The sequence below is a fragment of the Sturnira hondurensis genome, unplaced genomic scaffold (genome assembly GCF_014824575.4).
Source record: "Sturnira hondurensis isolate 20B ecotype Veracruz unplaced genomic scaffold, ASM1482457v3 Scaffold0017284, whole genome shotgun sequence".
Lineage (NCBI taxonomy): Eukaryota > Metazoa > Chordata > Mammalia > Chiroptera > Phyllostomidae > Sturnira > Sturnira hondurensis.
In genome coordinates, this window is record NW_028089915.1 from 486,922 (window position 1) to 503,749 (window position 16,828).

Genomic DNA, 16,828 nt, shown 5'->3' on the forward strand with positions numbered 1-16,828 from the left:
AGAAGGTCCTACACAACCCCTGCTTTGTTATAATAGCATTATAATAAGTTAACATTGTGGGACCTCCTTCTCCAGTAGCCAATCAAGAAAAATTGTGGGAGACTGCATGCGCAGCAGCTTTGAAATGCAACTCCTTGTATATGCACAATAGAAGCTCGCCAAAAAAAAAAAAAAAAAAAAAGCTAGCCAGGAAGCTTCCACCCTATAAGGATAGAATCTCTCCAGCCCAGGAGACCATTCTCTGCTCAGAGTTAGCCTGCTCCCATGTTCTATGAAATGTATTATCACTTAATAAATCTTCTCTTTCTTTATGCTATAAACTCTGTTTTCGGTTCAATTCTTCATCCTTGATCACTAAGAACCTGGTTACCTGTGCACACCTGTGACAAACCCAGTAAGTGGTCAGGACAATATAAGTATGCTGTCCTTGGGGGGAGGGGGGCTGTTGTTCTGTAACAGTTTTTGGCAACCCTGGGTGGGCCAAATATTGCCCCCGCCCCCTCGGACCTCTGTTCTGTGACACTAAAGGAATGTGCATTTTTAGAGGAGTTTTTATCCCGTGTCTCTCTAACTGGAGCAACTGGAGATGACAGAAAAAGAAAGATCTAAGGGACCAACAGAGCAGCCACAGTCTGTCATGAAATTTTGCCTTGGGTAGATGGCAAACCCTTTCTGCTTTCAGCATTTTGATCCTGTCTGGTTAGTAAATGGAAGTTTTAAAATCTCCCCTTCACCACCTGTGTCCCAGATTCTCTCATTTGAGCCATTAACTCAATCCAGCCAGAGACCTTGCTTTAGCAGACACACCATTGCCACTCTCTCTCTGGAGTCCACACTCCCCTCTTCCTGAAGTACTTGGGGACCCAGAAAGTATGCCAGGCTCTCAAAACCTTATGAAAATAGCACAGCTAGGCCTTCCACCCAGCCAGAGCCCAAATATCTCCATGTCCTGCCAGGAAAATTAACTGTCTCTAGCCTGTGTGTGTGTGTGTGTGTGTGTGTGTGTGTGTGTCTGTTCATGTGAGGGTGAGGGGTGGGGGGCGGGGGGGGCAAGGCTCCAAGATAAAGCAATTGTGTTCTGATAGGAAAGATTCTTGGACTTAGAATCCTAAAGCTGTTATGGAGGAAAAAAACACACTACATGGAGTGACAGGAAGGAGGCCAGAGTGTCTAGAAAAATGAGCTGGAGGTGGAGGTCAGCAGTCTTAGAAGTCAGCCTACAATGAGAAGCCCAAAGGAAAGGGAATGGCCTTATACCAGAGCACAGTTTGGGAACCCTAGGCTAGGAAAAAAAACAGTTAACGCCTTAAAAAAGGGGAGCAATCCCTGCAGTGCTCTGGAAGGTGGCCCCTCAGCTGCCCCACCCTGATCCCCGGGGGTCACTAGTCAAGCCTGTGAGCCACAGGGTGAAGTCCCCCTTCTGAGGCACACTGCCCGTTTCTAACGCCAATGTTGGGGAGCCTCCTCCCTCTGCCATCATTTCTCGCTCCCCTTCAGCCTCTGATTGGCCGAGCCCCCCAGGCCCGCCTAGCTCCTCCTTTCCCACCCTTGGTAAAAACTGCGGGCATCCGGCGGCGTGTAGCATCTGAAGGCGACCTTTCCAAGGGGCTGCAGCAGTGGAAGACCGGAACCCAGGTGGGAATCTATGTCAGAGGGGGACACTCCGCACAGCGGCGCAGTGATCTACCCCAGGTGCCCGCGCAAGCCCTCTCAATCCAAGGCTCCGGAAAACGGTCCAACGGTGTCCTGGGAATGAGCAGCACAATGGTTGGGGAGGGACCAGCTTCCCAAGCAGGGATCGGGAGCTGGACGCAATTGCTGCAGGCCAGGGGCCCTGCCGCACCCCACCTTTCGAAGAAGGTGTCCCGGGCTTTTACCGGCTTGGGGGGATGGTTTCTGGAACCACGGTGCTGGAGGAGAACCGGGCGGAAGGGCGCCAAGGACAGCCTTGGGTTCTGTTTTCCACCCAGAAGACCCCCCCCCCAATCGAGCGCGCAAAGGCAGTTTGGGAGGTGGCATTGAAGTTGGGGGAAGACAATAGAGGCTGGCACACTGGAAGAAATCTCGGCCCTGCGACCTCGGGCAGGACCTCAGGGCAGGCTGGGTGCGGGGCATCCAAGTAATGGGAAACCGCAGTGGCGTGGGGGGAGGGGGGGTGGGGAGGGTTGTCTGGGAGGAAGGCTGGCAGACGTGGGAGGGGAGAGCTGAAAAAAGATGAGGTGGGGTGGGAGACCGCAATTGGGAAAGGAGAGGGCTGAAATACGGAAAAGGAATAAATAAGGGTGGGGCTAGTCAAACAGAGGCTGGAGAGGACCGTACCTCAAAACTTATCTGGGTTCCAGTCTGCGAAGACCCTAGGCAAAGGAAATGAAAATAGGCTGTGTCTCCCCTTCCTCTCTATAACCCTTTTAGCTATATCACCCTCTCCAGCCCCAGCCCCACTCCCCATTTCTGTTCTAGCTGCTGCTTCTGCTCCTGAATCCCAGGCTTGCACCTTTCCTCCGTAACTCCAGCCTCCGCGAATTAAAACCAAATGCCAATTCCCTTTCGTTTTTTAAATAACAATTTTTAAATTGTTCAAGTACAGTTTTCTGCCTTGTCCCCCCACCCCTCCCTACCACCCCAGCCCTTCCCACCTCCTTCCCCGGTTTCCACCCCGCCTTGTTGTTGTTGATGTGTCCTTTATAATTCTTCCTGCAAACCCTTAACCCTTTTCCCCTATAATCCCCTCCCCTCTGGTCCCTGAAACAGAGAACAGGCTGACAGTAACTAAATTCCCTTTCTTCTCCAACAGCACCTCCGGGTCCCTCTCAACTTGGATATGAGAGAGTATTAAGTGTAACCGCAGCCAAAGCAGGGCCCTGGACTCCTAGAGCACTTTCCAGCGTATGCATGACCGGGCTTACATTCTCAGGCGCCACTCCTGCGGCCTCTCACTATCAAGTACCCATGCCCGCTGTGTGGACTTGCCAGCCTGAACTGAGAAAGGCAGGGCAGAGAGCCTAGGCAGCTAGGCTACTGAAGCCAGTTCTGCACTGTTCAGAGAACTGAACATTTGGAAACATCTTGGTTTCTATGTAATCAGGCAACATATGCAATAGGAGAGCATTGTCACTCTCTCACACACATCTGGGAATGCCCTTGTCTGTGTTCCAACTACAGTCCTGTCTGGGAGCACCTTAGCCACACACACCAGACATCACCCCTAACCACACAGTCACTAGGATGAGAGGAATTAGTGTGTAGATCACTTACTATGGAGCAAAGTACCAGATATTTGTCTTAATGACATCACAACTCTGTGGTCATCTGAAGCTCAGATTCATTCATTCATTCATTCAACATCTTCTGAGCATCTGTTATGTGCCAGGAACTTTGGTATTTTCTTCTGCATAAGAACTGAGAAGTCCCTGAATGGGCAGTTTTTGTTTAAAAGAGTTTTAGTTTTGCAAGATAAAGAGTTTTGGGTATTGGTTGCACAACAATATATTAAATAAGTGAACAACACTATTTGTGTTATGTTGTGCTAAATAGGAAGACCCTGTCTTCCTGAAGGGAAGGGAAGGGAAATGGTAGTTAAAGTCACTTTAGGGAAAGTGAAATGGTAGTTAAAGTCACTTTAGTGAGTCACCCAGCTAGTAAGTGTTTAGCACAGACACACATCTCTTGCTTTCCCTGAGAGGAAAAAATGAGTGGCAGTGTCACCTTCACTGATAGGAAGAAGGCTGCAGGGAAGGGATTGGGTGCCTGCCATGGCCACTATGGCATGTATTCCATGGACCCCCCCCCCCCCCAGCCCTCGCAGTGCGTTTGGGCACATCTGCCTCATCTCTTGGTTGATTCTGATCCTGTTCCCACTCCCAGGTCCAGAACTGAGCTCTTGGCACCATGAACCCCATCATCAGCCTCACTCTCCTCCTGACAGGTACTGGGCAAGGGGCAGGTCTGGGATTCCAAGTACCTTGGCTTCCTTCAGAAAAGCTAACTTCTTCCTCATGACCTCAGAAGATGAAGATGATTAAGGGAGAAAGGGTTCCTTTTCATCCCTAAGTCAATTGAGCAAATAATTGATCTTCTGACTGCCTAAGGTGGTTTTTGGAAACATATTTCACAGAGCCTACACCATATTGACTTGAAATTTCCATGTAGGAACCAGGAACCTGCACCAACTCCCCAGGGTCTCCTACCCCTAGGACACACTGGTGGGACCCAGGACTAGAGTATATGAGGGAGGGAGGCTATCATCTGCAGCACACTGTGGTGGGGAGAGGTACTCAGAAAGCAGACCCCCTGTGCCCTCCCTAGCAATGCCCCTCTGTCCTATTAATGTGGGTGGGAGGCTCCCTGCCCTGCCTATCCCCCCAACTCAGAGGAGACACTGCTGGTACCAGTCTTGCAGGTGGCCAGTGGACAAAAGGTGACCAGCCTGACAGCCTGCCTGGTGGACCAGAGCCTTCGTTTGGACTGCCGCCATGAAAACACTACCTCTTTGCCCATTCAGTACGAGTTCAGCCTGACCCGTGATTCAAAGAAGCATGTGCTCTTTGGCACTGTGGGAGTACCTGAGCACACATACCGCTCTCGAACCAATTTTACCAGCAAGTACAACATCAAGGTCCTCTACTTATCTGGCTTCACCACCAAGGATGAGGGGATGTACACATGTGAACTCCACGTCTCTAGCCAGACCTTCTCCAACAAGAAGGTCTCTGTGATCAGAGGTGAGAAAAACCCCAACAAGGCCAAGCAAGCTGGGAGAGGTGGGCTGGGGAGAAATGGGCTGCCTAGGACAACAGGCAGTCACATTGGCTGGGCCAAAGAGACTGCCTGTGCCCTGGGGAATCACTGCCTTCAGTGTGAATGGGGGGAAGTGTTAAGGGTACAGTCAAACAGGCAGAGTGGTGTAGCAGAGGCTTCCACCATGGCTGAAGGCAAATCTCTTGGCCTCCACAATCCTCCTTCTCCCCACCTGGAAAATGGTTGACAGCAGCTCTCTTACCCAGTTTTCTAATGAGGATGCCTAGTAAAAACTTGATATGATGTTTGTTCAAGGGCTCAGGAATGTGCAATGGGAGAGAGGGTTGATTCTGTTAGACCAGATTGGCCCTGGTTCCAGCCTTCCCCAGGGAAATGCACCCTACCTCTGAGCTTGTAGCTGCCCAAGTCCTCTTCATTTCTGCTCTGCCTCTTGACCCCATTCTCTCTCCACAGACAAACTGGTCAAGTGTGGGGGCATAAGCCTGCTGGTCCAGAACACATCATGGCTGCTGCTGTCCCTGCTCTCCCTGCCCTTCCTGTTCGCCATGGATTTCATCTCATTTTGACTGGCTGGGCCCATGGAGGACACAGGAAGCCACAAGTCCTTGTCCAGAGATCCTACTTATCTGAGTAGACTGATCCCATCCCTCCAATCCCTTACACACCTTGGGAGGAAAATGGGAACCCCATCCCTCATAAGAAATCTCAGTGCTGCATGCCATTATTTACCTACTCGCCCACTGCCACCTCATACCCTCTCCAGACACCACTAGCTTTTTGTCCACTTTGTTTCTGAACTGCTTCTGCCTGGTTTATTTTGGGATTTTTCCTCCTTTGGGAGTTTGTGAAAAGGGAAACCATAGTTGGGGACTTGATAAAGAGTGAGGGCATGGGAGGGATTGTAGGATAGAGGGGTACCAGTCCTTGAGGGCCATCCTTACCCACAGGGACCAGAAGCCTGAGAGAGACCTTGATGAGGAGGGGGATGGGATGTGTTTGGGCCTAGCACACCCCTCAGCAGCCCCTCACCCCCATATGTGAGGGTACCACCAAGCATTTGTGGTCTATCACGTGAGAAAAGAACTGAGATATTTACCTGACAGGGAAGATACCATGATCACAAGAAGAAAACTGAGCATCATTAGGAGCATTCTCTGTCCCAGCACAAAAGCTATCCTCTTCACTGCAGAAGTCCCCCAGGGGCCTTAGTCCTAGGGCATGGTCCAGTGGAAATGCAGATTCTGCCCAACAAGGAATGCTAATGGACAGTTGAGAAGGGATATAGAAAAGAGGGTCCATCATTCCTCCCCATCTAAGGAAGCTAAAAATGGTGTCCCTCACTGCCTCGTCCAGTAGTTGAGGGTGGCAGAGAAAGACAGTCCTCTTCCTACGCTGTCCCACTCTCCTGAGAACTTCCAGAATGCTGACCTACAGGCAGTAAGCAGGCCATAGGGAGCTGCAGAACCACGCAATTTGGCCCAAGTATTTCTTTAGGAGGCTCTTCCTTCCCTTCACAGGTAGTGCCAACCCCAGCTAGCTAAGCCTCAGACATTCCCCTACCTCACAAGCCTACCTTCTGAGGGATGGGGCAGGCATTGAAACAGGCCATGGAGTGAGTGAGACCTGTGAGCAGGAAATGCCTTGAGAAATGGGTTTTCCCAACACCCAGCTTCCCATCTGGCAGCTCTGCCCTGTCCTGGGACCATGTATAGTGCCACCACAGCTTACAGCATCTCCCTGAGGAAAAAGAAAACTGCACAATAAACCTCTGAATGTGTCCTGGCTCTACTTTGCTTCTGTCCCCAGGCCTACCACCCTCCTTTAGTAATGCATCCAGGAGGTCCAACCTGCCACCTCTTCCTCTCCCTCCCACCAATACATGCTGGACTTCTCAGAATGACTCTAACACAACACACTTGCCCAAATGAATGTTCCATCTCTGCTGACTTGTCTGGTGGGAATGACAGATTCACCTGCCAATGTGTGGACCAAGTCACATAGCCCCGGTTCTGGAATATGCTAACAAGCACTAAGATGTGGAATTCACTTTTTCTTCTCAGATCTGGTTCTTCTCAAATGCCCCCTAAAATCACATCTGCTATAGACAGGACAAGTGCTGGGGCAAGTAGAGAAATGGGTGGTCATGGTGGGAGGGGGCCACATCATGAAGGTATAAGGACAATATCTCTTAAATCCAACAGGGCCATGTAAAGGGCTTAAGAGTGGGGAGAGAGCACTGAAGCCCATCCATGGCTCCCTCCCCTATAAGTCAATGTGCAGTTGGTAAACAGCATCAAGGCTCATGCTGGCATTGGGCACTAGAACAGGATCACATGGTGGTTCCAGGTTTCAGTTGCTGGCAGAGTGAAGCAGCCCCCAGGTAGCCTTCTCTGTTTTGCCAGGGAATTGCAGGAGGAGGGTAGCAACTACCCAGAGGCTGACTCATTTGTTATTTAGCTCTGAGTAAACGATTCTTTCTGAGCATTTGCTTAAAGGCCCAGTATCTTAATTCATGTCACTAGCTTCCATTTCTCCTGACACCTCTTAGCAATCACCAGACGTGCGACCAGCTCTCGGCGCCCTGCAGGGCCCCTTTCGCTTGTTTACCCCCCTTTGGTCACATTTCTTACTCTCTCACGGTTGTATAGACGGTGTTCTACATGTGTTTGTAGGTTTCCTGCCAAATAAGTAGTTTTGTTTTGAATGTTTATGTAATTGCAATTGAAATTTTAATATAGATTTTAGTTAATGATGTATTAATATTGCAATGCCTTGCCAGCAGCCCCTGTAATAACGATGCCAAAAGAAGGCAAGAGAGGCTTGCAGGAGGAAAGAGAGCTGCCAGTGTCACCAACCATGACATTCACCCACCCCCATGTGAACTGACAGTCAGCGTGGTGCAGCCAGCCTGGGGTCTCCAGGGTGAGAGATACCCAGGGACACAAGCCCCTCTGTACTGCCCTGCTTTGAACCACAAACACTGTGCCAACAAAAGAGCCTTTGACCCCTGGCTGGTATGGTTCGGTGGACTGAGCGTGGGCCTGTGAACCAAGGGGCTGCCAGTTAGATTCCAAGTCAGGGCACATGCCTGGGTTGGGCCAGGTCCCAAGTATGGGGTGCGTGAGAAGCAACTACACACTGATATTTCCCTCTCTTTCTCCATCCCTCCCTCTCTGAAAATAAATAAATAAATAATATTTTTAAGAGACACTTTGAGGGAGCAGGGAGTTCAAATGCCACACAAGGGGTAGTAAGAGGTAGAGCCAGAAGGTCTTTCTGAAAGGAATTGGGAAGCCAGGTGTGAAGCCTCAACCGTGAGAATACCATGAGAACCTGGTACCTGTGTAATGCTTCATATATGGTCTTTATCACACCCTGGAACCATTTCCCTAAAGAAATGAGTGACCACATTCTACAAGGATTCTGGAGAGACAGTGTTACTCTCTGCAACTATGGTTAAGGGAAGAGAACCTGATGCTCGCAGTGGATGAGGTTAGCTTAAGAAACCACAGAGGCCATCAAAGGACCAGGGACTATAGGAAAGCAGGAAAGGAGAAGGGAACAAACAGGCTTGGGCCCAAAAAGGAGCCCTACAACTTAGAGTCAAAACCATCAGGCCTCATAACATCAGCCAAATCAGAAAGACAGCTGTGATTTTGGGCTGCTGAGGGCTTTCAGAGGCAGACACAACAGCCACCAGTTCCTCTCTGGTCAAATTGGGAGGTCTTGTGGAGGCTGCAGGACATCTATAGCAACTTAGCTAATGATCAAGAGGGCTGGGACCAGCCCTGGTTCCTGCACACATGCCCCAGACCCCAATTTATCAACTGCTCCACACTCCTCCTCATCCCCTCAGCCATCTCAGTCTCCACCTAAGGTAAGGGCATGAGATTCTTGCTTAGTAGCAACAGAAACCCCTCTCCACACCACCATTTCTGATTGGATCATCCACCAAGACAGAATACCTTCAGGGGCACAGTGTTGGGAAGGGCAAGGGGATGACCAAGAGGAAACACTGAGACTTTCACTGGCCAGCTAATAGATCTACCAGGTATCCAGGGGACCTATGATATGCATCCTCCAGCCTCCTCAACATAACATTAATCTGTGTTTGCAGCTTTTGTGTTGTAAAGGGCATGTCTGTCTTTACAGGTGAAAGAAGCAAATCCCCAAAGATTAAATCACAATCATAATGATTTATGATTAAAAGATAGGGCCTTAGAGATCATGGTAAGTAGTTTGAATTTTATTCTAAAGGCAATGGGTAAGTGATAAAGTATTTGATCTAATAATGTTGTTAGAAGATCCTTCTTGCTGCTTTATGGGAAATAGATTAGAGAAGAATTGCTGAGGTCCTGCTGCAGCTGGGTTCCTGAAAGGTGGGTAAGGCATCAGCGATGGAAGACAGACACCCGATTGGATGCTGGAGAACAGCCAGCCTCTGTGGGGCTGACCGAACTCCTAGACTTTGATTTAGGCTTTATTTTTATAGAGACTGTTGTATAACATTAAGAAACAGGTGCATGGCATGATCAGTCAAGTAGAAAAAACAAATACAGACGTAACCAGGAAAAGTACAAGAATTACCATAGTTTCAGTTATGTTAAACAAAAGTTTTGACCAGGAGAACCATTAATCAGACAATTTGAAATAACACTATGTACAGAGTTTAAATGTCTTATTGTTTATTAAAGGTCTTAGAATTTGACATGGGGCAAAAGGTACACTAGACCAAGCAGAGGTTAGGAAATTCATTATAAGCCTTGTGATGTCTAACTTAGCTATCTATCTTTCTGTCTAAAATGTTTCTTAAAAAAATGTTTCTTTATGTACTATGGACTCTAACTCCTTGGTAATTGTTTCTACGTGCTTAGTTTGTAGTAGCTAACCAGATTCTCCTGTTTCTTTGCCTGTCTAATTCTAATTGATATATATTCCTATTCAAGGTAAAGGAGGGGCTGTTATTCCAACAACTTTTAGACACTCAGGGGTTATTTCATTAGAGGGGATTTTGTTCTCTGGTTAAGAAATTATTTTGTACAACTTCATTGGAATTATGCGAATTAATGAACCTGAAACACAGGTGTCTAACAATCCCACCACCTTTTGATCACCAAAACAAACATGTAAGGAGAGATAGACAGGAAATCCAGCCACAGTTGCCTCTGCCTTGCAGATGTATCTCAACCATCCCGACCTTGTCAAGGGACAGTTGCTGGTTGGCTCCCGACAAAGAATAACAATAGAAGCAAGAAATCAGGGAGATATTACAATAGTCCTAAAAGAGATGATGACAGCTTAGACAAAAAATGTAGTGGCAGAAATAGACAGAAGTGGTAACTTTGAGATATATATAAAGTTAATACTAAGAGGACTTGTGAAATCTGAATAAGGTCTATGGATTTTGCCAATATCAATCTCCCTGTTCTGATATTGTACTACAGTTATACAAGATATTTCCACTGGGGGAACCTGGGTGAAAGGTACATAGAATCTCTTTATATTTTTTCAGCATGGTTGGTGTCTTGTTTATGACCAATAATATGGCAGAAATCACGCTGCATGCCTTCCAAGCCCAGGTCATAAGCCTTGCAACTTCCACCTTGTTATAGGAATACTCACTCCTGAAACACATGCTCTTAGAACGCAGCTGCAATTCTGAGGTTCCAAGTCACACAGTGGCCATATGTAGACACCCGTCACTAGCCAACACCCGTCAGCTTAGCTCTCAGCCAACAGTCACCATCAACTGTCAGCTGTAATAGTATACCATCTTGGGTGTCCAGCTCAGTTGAGCCTTCAGAATTTTGCAATCTCATGAAAACTTCTCAGCTGAGCCCATTAACCACAGCAGCATGAGGCACGAAATTTTGGAGTGGTCTGTGATACAGCAATAGAATACTGTCTTTTTAAAAATATATTTTATTGATTATGCCATTACAGTTGTCCTATTTCCCCCCTTCATTCCCCTCCACCCTGCACACCCCCTCCCCCACCATCCCCCCCACTTTAGTTTATGTCCATGTGTCACAGTTCTTTGGATTCTATATTTTCCATACTATTCTTGCCCTCTCCCCTGTCTATTTTCTACCTACCATCTATGCTACTTATTCTCTGTACCTTCTCCCCCCTTCTCCTCCTCCCAATCCCCTGCTGCTAACCCTCCATGTGATCTCCATTTCTATGGTTCTGCTCCTGATCTAGCTGTCCTCTTAGTTTGCTTTTGTTTTAGGTGTGGTTGTTAGTAACTGTGAGTTTGCTGTCCTTTCACTGTTCATATTTTTTATCTTCTTTTTCTTAGATAAGTCCCTTTAACATTTCATAGAATAAGGGCTTGGTGATGATGAACTCCTTGAATTTGACCTTATCTGAGAAACACTTTATCTGCCCTTCCAATCTAAATGAAAGCTTTGCTGGATAGAGCCATCTTGGCTGTAGGTCTTTGGATTTCATGACTTGGAATACTTCTTTCCAGTCCCTTCTTGCCTGTAAGGTCTCTTTTGAGAAATCAGCTGACAGTCTGATGGGCACTACTTTGTAGGTGACTGTCCCCTTATCTCTTGCTGCTTCTAGGATTCTCTGCTTCATTTTAATCTTGGCTAATGTAATTATGATGTGTGTTCCTTCTTGGGTCCAACTTCTTTGGGACTCTGTGCTTCCCGGATTTCCTGGAAGTCTATTTTCTTTGCTAGATTGGGGAAGTTCTCCTTTATTATTTGTTCAAATACGTTTTCCACTTGCTCTTCCTCTTCCCCTTCTGGTACCCCTATAATTCGGATGTTGGAACGTTTAAATGTGTCCTGGAGGTTCCTAAGCCTCTCCTCATTTTTTCGAATTCTTGTTTCTTCATTTTTTCTGTTTGGTCACTTTTTTCTTCCTTCTGGTCCACTGCCTTGATCTGAGTCCTAGTTTCCTTTCCATCACTATTGGTTTCCAGTGAATTTCCCTTCATTTCAATTAGTTTAGCCTTCATTTGTTCCTCTAATTTGTGACTAAAATCAACCAGTTCTATGAGCATCCTGATCACCAGTATTTTGAACTGTGCATCTGATAGGTTGGCTCTCTTGGTCGCTTATAACTATTGGCTCTGGGGCTTTGAGCTGTTCTTCTTGAGCCATAATTTTGGTCTGTTAGTGCCTATTATGTATGAGGGGCGGAGCCTTAGGTGTTCACCATGGCGGGGTGACCCAGTTGCTGGGTTGTGACGCTGTATGTGGGGGCAGGGTCAGAGACGGGCAATGGCACTTGTTCCACGCTCTCTCAGATATTGGTCCCCTCTGCTGCTTCCCTCAAGCAAACTGGGCCCCCCTGGTGCCAGTTCCTGGGTATGTGGGCCTGTGCACCCTCCAGGACCCTGTGGGTCTCTCCAACAAAGTCTCTGTAAGCCTGGGAGCTTCTCCTGGCACCTCGACCCCGAAAGTTTTTCCAATTGGTGCTTTTAGGCTTTAATTCCCATCGCTGGGGCCCTAGCCTGAGCAGTGTCTCACTGCTCACTCCTTTGCCTGGTTTATCTGAGTGTGAATATGTGACTGCGGTCAGCCAGCCACCTTGAGTTCCCACTGGGTCCACCTGTTACGACCCCACATCTGGGATCTGCCAACCCCTGCTTCCACTGGCCACCTTTTCCTGTGTGACCTGGCTCCACCAGCTGCTGACTCCGCCCCTCTTACTGGTCTGGCTAAATGGTTCGTTGTTGTCAGACTTCCATACAGTTCAATTTTCTGTGTTTTGGTTGCATTTTTGTTACTAAAACTTTCTCGTCTTTAAACTTGGTTGTGGGAGGAGGCACAGTGTTTCCTACACCTCCATCTTGGCCAGAAGTTCAAATACTGTCTTTAATAAGGACAATTTGATGTAGTGGGTACCAGAAGCCAGAATGAGTGGGTGAGTGCAAGTGAATACTTCTTTTTTAGAAAGTTTATCAGTGGCTGGTGTAGGAGGTGGGGTTAAGAAAAGCGTGCTTATTTTTAAGATGAAAGCTTAATAGAGCATGGTTGTATGCTGACAGTGATTATTCCCAGAAACAGGGAAACACTGACTAAGAAGAGGGAGAACATGAAGAAGCTGAGTCTTAGGTGAGGAAAGACAGGAGGAATGTAGAGCTAGGAATACAAAGATGATAGGCATGGAAGTGAAAAGGTTTGTGAACCTGAACATGGGAAGTTCAAGGATTTCCATAGAAGTAGCAAGGTCATCAAATAAGAAGGTAAGGAGATTGAGGGATGATGGAGGGATTTGAAAAAATATTTCCTTTGTTTTTTTTAATTTTCTTTTTATTGTTGTTCAAGTACAGTTGTCTCCATTTTCCTGCCACTACTTTCTCCCGCCCCCCCACCCCCACCTCCCACTCTCAATCCTTCCCCAAATCCTTTGGCTTTGTCCATGGGTCCTTTACACATGTTCCTTGATGACTCTTTCCCTTCTTTCCCTTGTCTAGTATGCTAAATTTTAATGTTTGATGTTAACGAAAATAAAAATTGTATCAAATATTTCATAGGTCAACTGCAAAACTTCCTATTTCAGCAACTTGACTCTCAAAGTTGAGAATATTACCAAACCAAGAGAAACATAAAAGAACAGAACTTCAAATAAGACAGAAAAACTGGAGATGGAGAAAGAGAAAACTTTGAAGAAAAGAGACAGAATCATTAAAATATGGGCCCCCTACCTATAGGGAATAAGGTGAGAGGATATTTTTAAATATGATTTTTTGTTTGCTTTCTTTTTGCCCTATATCCCCACTTTAACTAGCCAAGCTTTTTTCAAATATATTTTATTGATTATGCTATTACAGTTGTGCCATTCCCCCCTCCCTTTATTCCCCTCCGCCCTGCATTTCCCCTCCCACCCACATTCCCCACCTTAGTTCATGTCCATGGGTTGTACATATAAGTTCTTTGGCGAGACTTCCGCCAAGATGGAGGCATAGGTGGAAACACTGTGCCTTCTCCCACAACCAAGTTTGAATACAACAAAGGTTTGGAGAAATAGGACACACCCAAAGACCAGAAAACAGAATTATACGGAAGTCCGACAACTACGAACCGTTCAACGGGGACGGTAGGAGAGGCAGAGCCAGCAGTGGAGCAGGGTTGGGCAGGACAGATCCCCGACCTAGGCGCGCAGGCAGCCCGGAACCAGTCGGGGTGTGGGGCAGACTGACCAAGGTCGCACATTTGTGCACAGTGAGACGGACCACGCAGGCCCCAGGGGGCGAACCCAGTGGTGGAGGGCTGATGGCAGTGGCACACCCCCGTGCAGTGGAACGAAACGCCTGGGCCGGGTGATGGTGGTGGCTGCAGCACCGGTGGGGGCCACAGCGGCAGGCGGCAGACGGGAAGCCATTGTCCCTCTTTGACCCCGCCCCCACATAAACGTCACAACCCAGCGACTTAGTTGCCCTGCTCTAGTGAACACTTTAGGGCTCTGATCCTGCTACAGAACAGGCACGAACAGCCCAAAAGATGGCGCAAGAAGAACTCAAAGTCCCAGAGCCAATAACTCTAAGCGACCAACAGATTGCCAGCCTCTCAGAAGCACAATTTAAGACACTATTTATCAGGATGCTCACAAAATTGGTAGATTATAGTCACAAATTAGAGGAACATATGAAGGCTAAACTAACTGAAGTGAAGGGAGATGTCCAGGAAACCAATAGCAATGGAAAGGAAACTGGGACTCAAATCAATGGAATGGACCAGAAGGAAGAACGAAACATCTGACCAGAAAAGAATAAAGAAACAAGAATTCAAAAAAATGAGGAGAGGCTTAGGAACCTCCAGGACATCTTTAAACGTTCCAACATCCGGATTATAGGGGTACCAGAAGGGGGAAAGAAACAGCCACGAGTGGAAAACGTATTTGAACAAATAATAAAGGAGAACTTCCCCAGTCTGGCAAAGGAAATAGACTTCCAGGAATCCAGGAAGCTCAGAGAGTCCCAAAGAAGATGGACCCAAGAAGGAACACACCAAGGCACATCATAATTACATTAGCCAAGACCAAAATGAAGGAGAGAATCCTAGAAGCAGCAAGAGATAAGGGGACAGTCAAAGGAGTGCCCATCAGACTATCAACGGATTTCCCAAAAGAGACCTTAGAGGCAAGAAGGGGCTGGAAAGAAGTATTCCAATACTTCCAAGAAGTATTCCAAGTCATTAAATCCAAAGACCTACAGCCAAGATTGCTTTATCCAGCAAAACTTTCATTTAGAATGGAAGGACAGATAAAGTGCTTCTCAGACAAGGTCAAGTTCAAGGAGTTCATCATCACCAAGCCCTTATTATATGAAATGCTAAAGGGACTTATCTAAGAAAAAGAAGATAAAAAATATGAACAGTGAAAGGACAGCAAACTCACAGTTATTAACAACCACACCTAAAACAAAAGCAAACCAAGAGGACAGCTAGATCAGGAGTGGAACCATAGAAATGAAGAACACATGGCGGGTTAGCAACAGGGGAGAGGGAGGAGGAGAAGGGGGGAGAAGGTACAGAGAATAAGTAGCATAGATGGTAGGTAGAAAATAGATACGGGGGAGGGCGAGAATAGTGGGGGAAATATAGAATCTAAAGAACTTGAGACACGTGGTTATAAACTAAGGGGGGAGAATGGTGGGGGAGGGAGTGTGCAGGGTGGAGGGGAATGAAGGGGGGAATAGAACAACTTAATGGTATAATCAATAAAATATATTTTAAAAATAAAATAAATAAATAAATAAGTTCTTTGGCTTCTCCATGTCCTATACTATTTTTAACCTCCCCCTGTCTAATTTGTACCTACCATTTATGCTTTCTTATTCCCCGTACCTTTTCCCCCATTCTCCCCCCTCACCCTCCCTGCTGATAACCCTCCATGTGATCTCCATTTCTGTGATTCTGTTCCTGTTCTAGTTGTTTCCTTAGTTTGCTTTTGTTTTTGTTTTTTTTTATTGGGGGGGGGGTTGTTACAGAAATTAACCCATTTATTATTGGCTAGCAATGTTTCAAATTGTGGAGCTTCTACTGGTCTTTCAATTCCTTCAGTCTTCTGATGGCAGACTTTACTGTGACAGCAGAAGTGGTGTTGTAGGTCCAGACACCACCAGTGACCGTTTTCATGCAGGAGCCACAGTGCCAGATCCCCACTGCTCACCTCTTCATCTTGGTTTTGCCACAGAAGGAGCAAGTGTACTTGGTGTGCTGGCTGATCTCAATTTTCTTCACCATCTTCCTGAGGGAGGCACCATAACGGGTGCCGTATTTACCAACGATTCCAACTTTCTTAGTGCGTTTAGCCATTTTGCTACGAAGGAGATCAGACCCCAAGAGTTCGTTTTTTTGGTTTTTTTTAGGTTCAGTTGTTGATAGTTGTAAGATTGTTGTCATTTTACTGCTCATATTTTTGTTCATCTTCTTTTTCTTAGACAAGTTCCTTTAACATTTCATGTAATAAGGGCTTGGTGATGATGACCTTATCTGGGAAGCACTTTATCTGTCCTTCCATTCTAAATGATATCTTTGCTGCATAGAGGCATCTTGGATGTAGGTCCTTGCCTTTCAGGACTTTGAGTACTTCTTTCCAGCCTCTTCTTGCCTGTAAGGTTTCTTTTGAGAAATCAGCTGATAGTCTTATGGGAACTCCTTTGTAAATAATTCTCTTTTCCTCTTGCTGCTTTTAAGATTCTCTCCTTGTCTTCAATCTTGGGTAATGCAATTATAATGTGCCTTGGTGTGTTTCTCCTTGGGTCCAACTTCTTTGGGACTCTGAGCTTCCTGGACTTCCTGGAAGTCTATTTCCTTTGCCAGATTAGAGAAGTTCTCCATTATTTTTTCAAATTAAGTTTTCAATTTCTTGCTGTTTTTCTTCTCCTTCTGGCACCCATATGATTCAGATGTTGAAATGTTTAAAGTTGTCCCAGAGGTTCCTACGCCTCTCTTCATATTTTTGAATTCTTGTTTCTTCATTCTGTTCTGATTAAATGTTTCTTTCTTTCGTCTGTCCTCAACCATTGATTTGAGTCCTGGTTTCCTTCCCGCCACTATTGATTCCCTGTGCATTTTCCTTTATTTCACTTTTCATAGCCTTCACT

At 46.5% G+C, this 16,828-nt stretch overlaps 2 protein-coding genes across 2 annotated transcripts; one reads left to right on the forward strand and one right to left on the reverse strand.

Annotated features, from left to right (window-relative positions):
• Window positions 1–1,524: 1,524 nt before the first annotated feature.
• Window positions 1,525–6,535, forward strand: THY1 (Thy-1 cell surface antigen). Its single transcript, XM_037067541.1, has 4 exons — window positions 1,525–1,635; window positions 3,865–3,925; window positions 4,392–4,721; window positions 5,212–6,535. Exons 2-4 carry the CDS (start codon window positions 3,889–3,891, stop codon window positions 5,322–5,324), a joined length of 480 nt encoding a protein of 159 aa, XP_036923436.1. The 5' UTR covers window positions 1,525–1,635; window positions 3,865–3,888; the 3' UTR covers window positions 5,325–6,535.
• Window positions 6,536–15,700: 9,165 nt separating this feature from the next.
• Window positions 15,701–16,061, reverse strand: LOC119001922 (60S ribosomal protein L37a-like). Its single transcript, XM_037067509.1, is given in 1 exon segment — window positions 15,701–16,061. A coding segment is annotated over 1 exon segment (279 nt). The 5' UTR covers window positions 16,038–16,061; the 3' UTR covers window positions 15,701–15,758.
• Window positions 16,062–16,828: the final 767 nt, after the last annotated feature.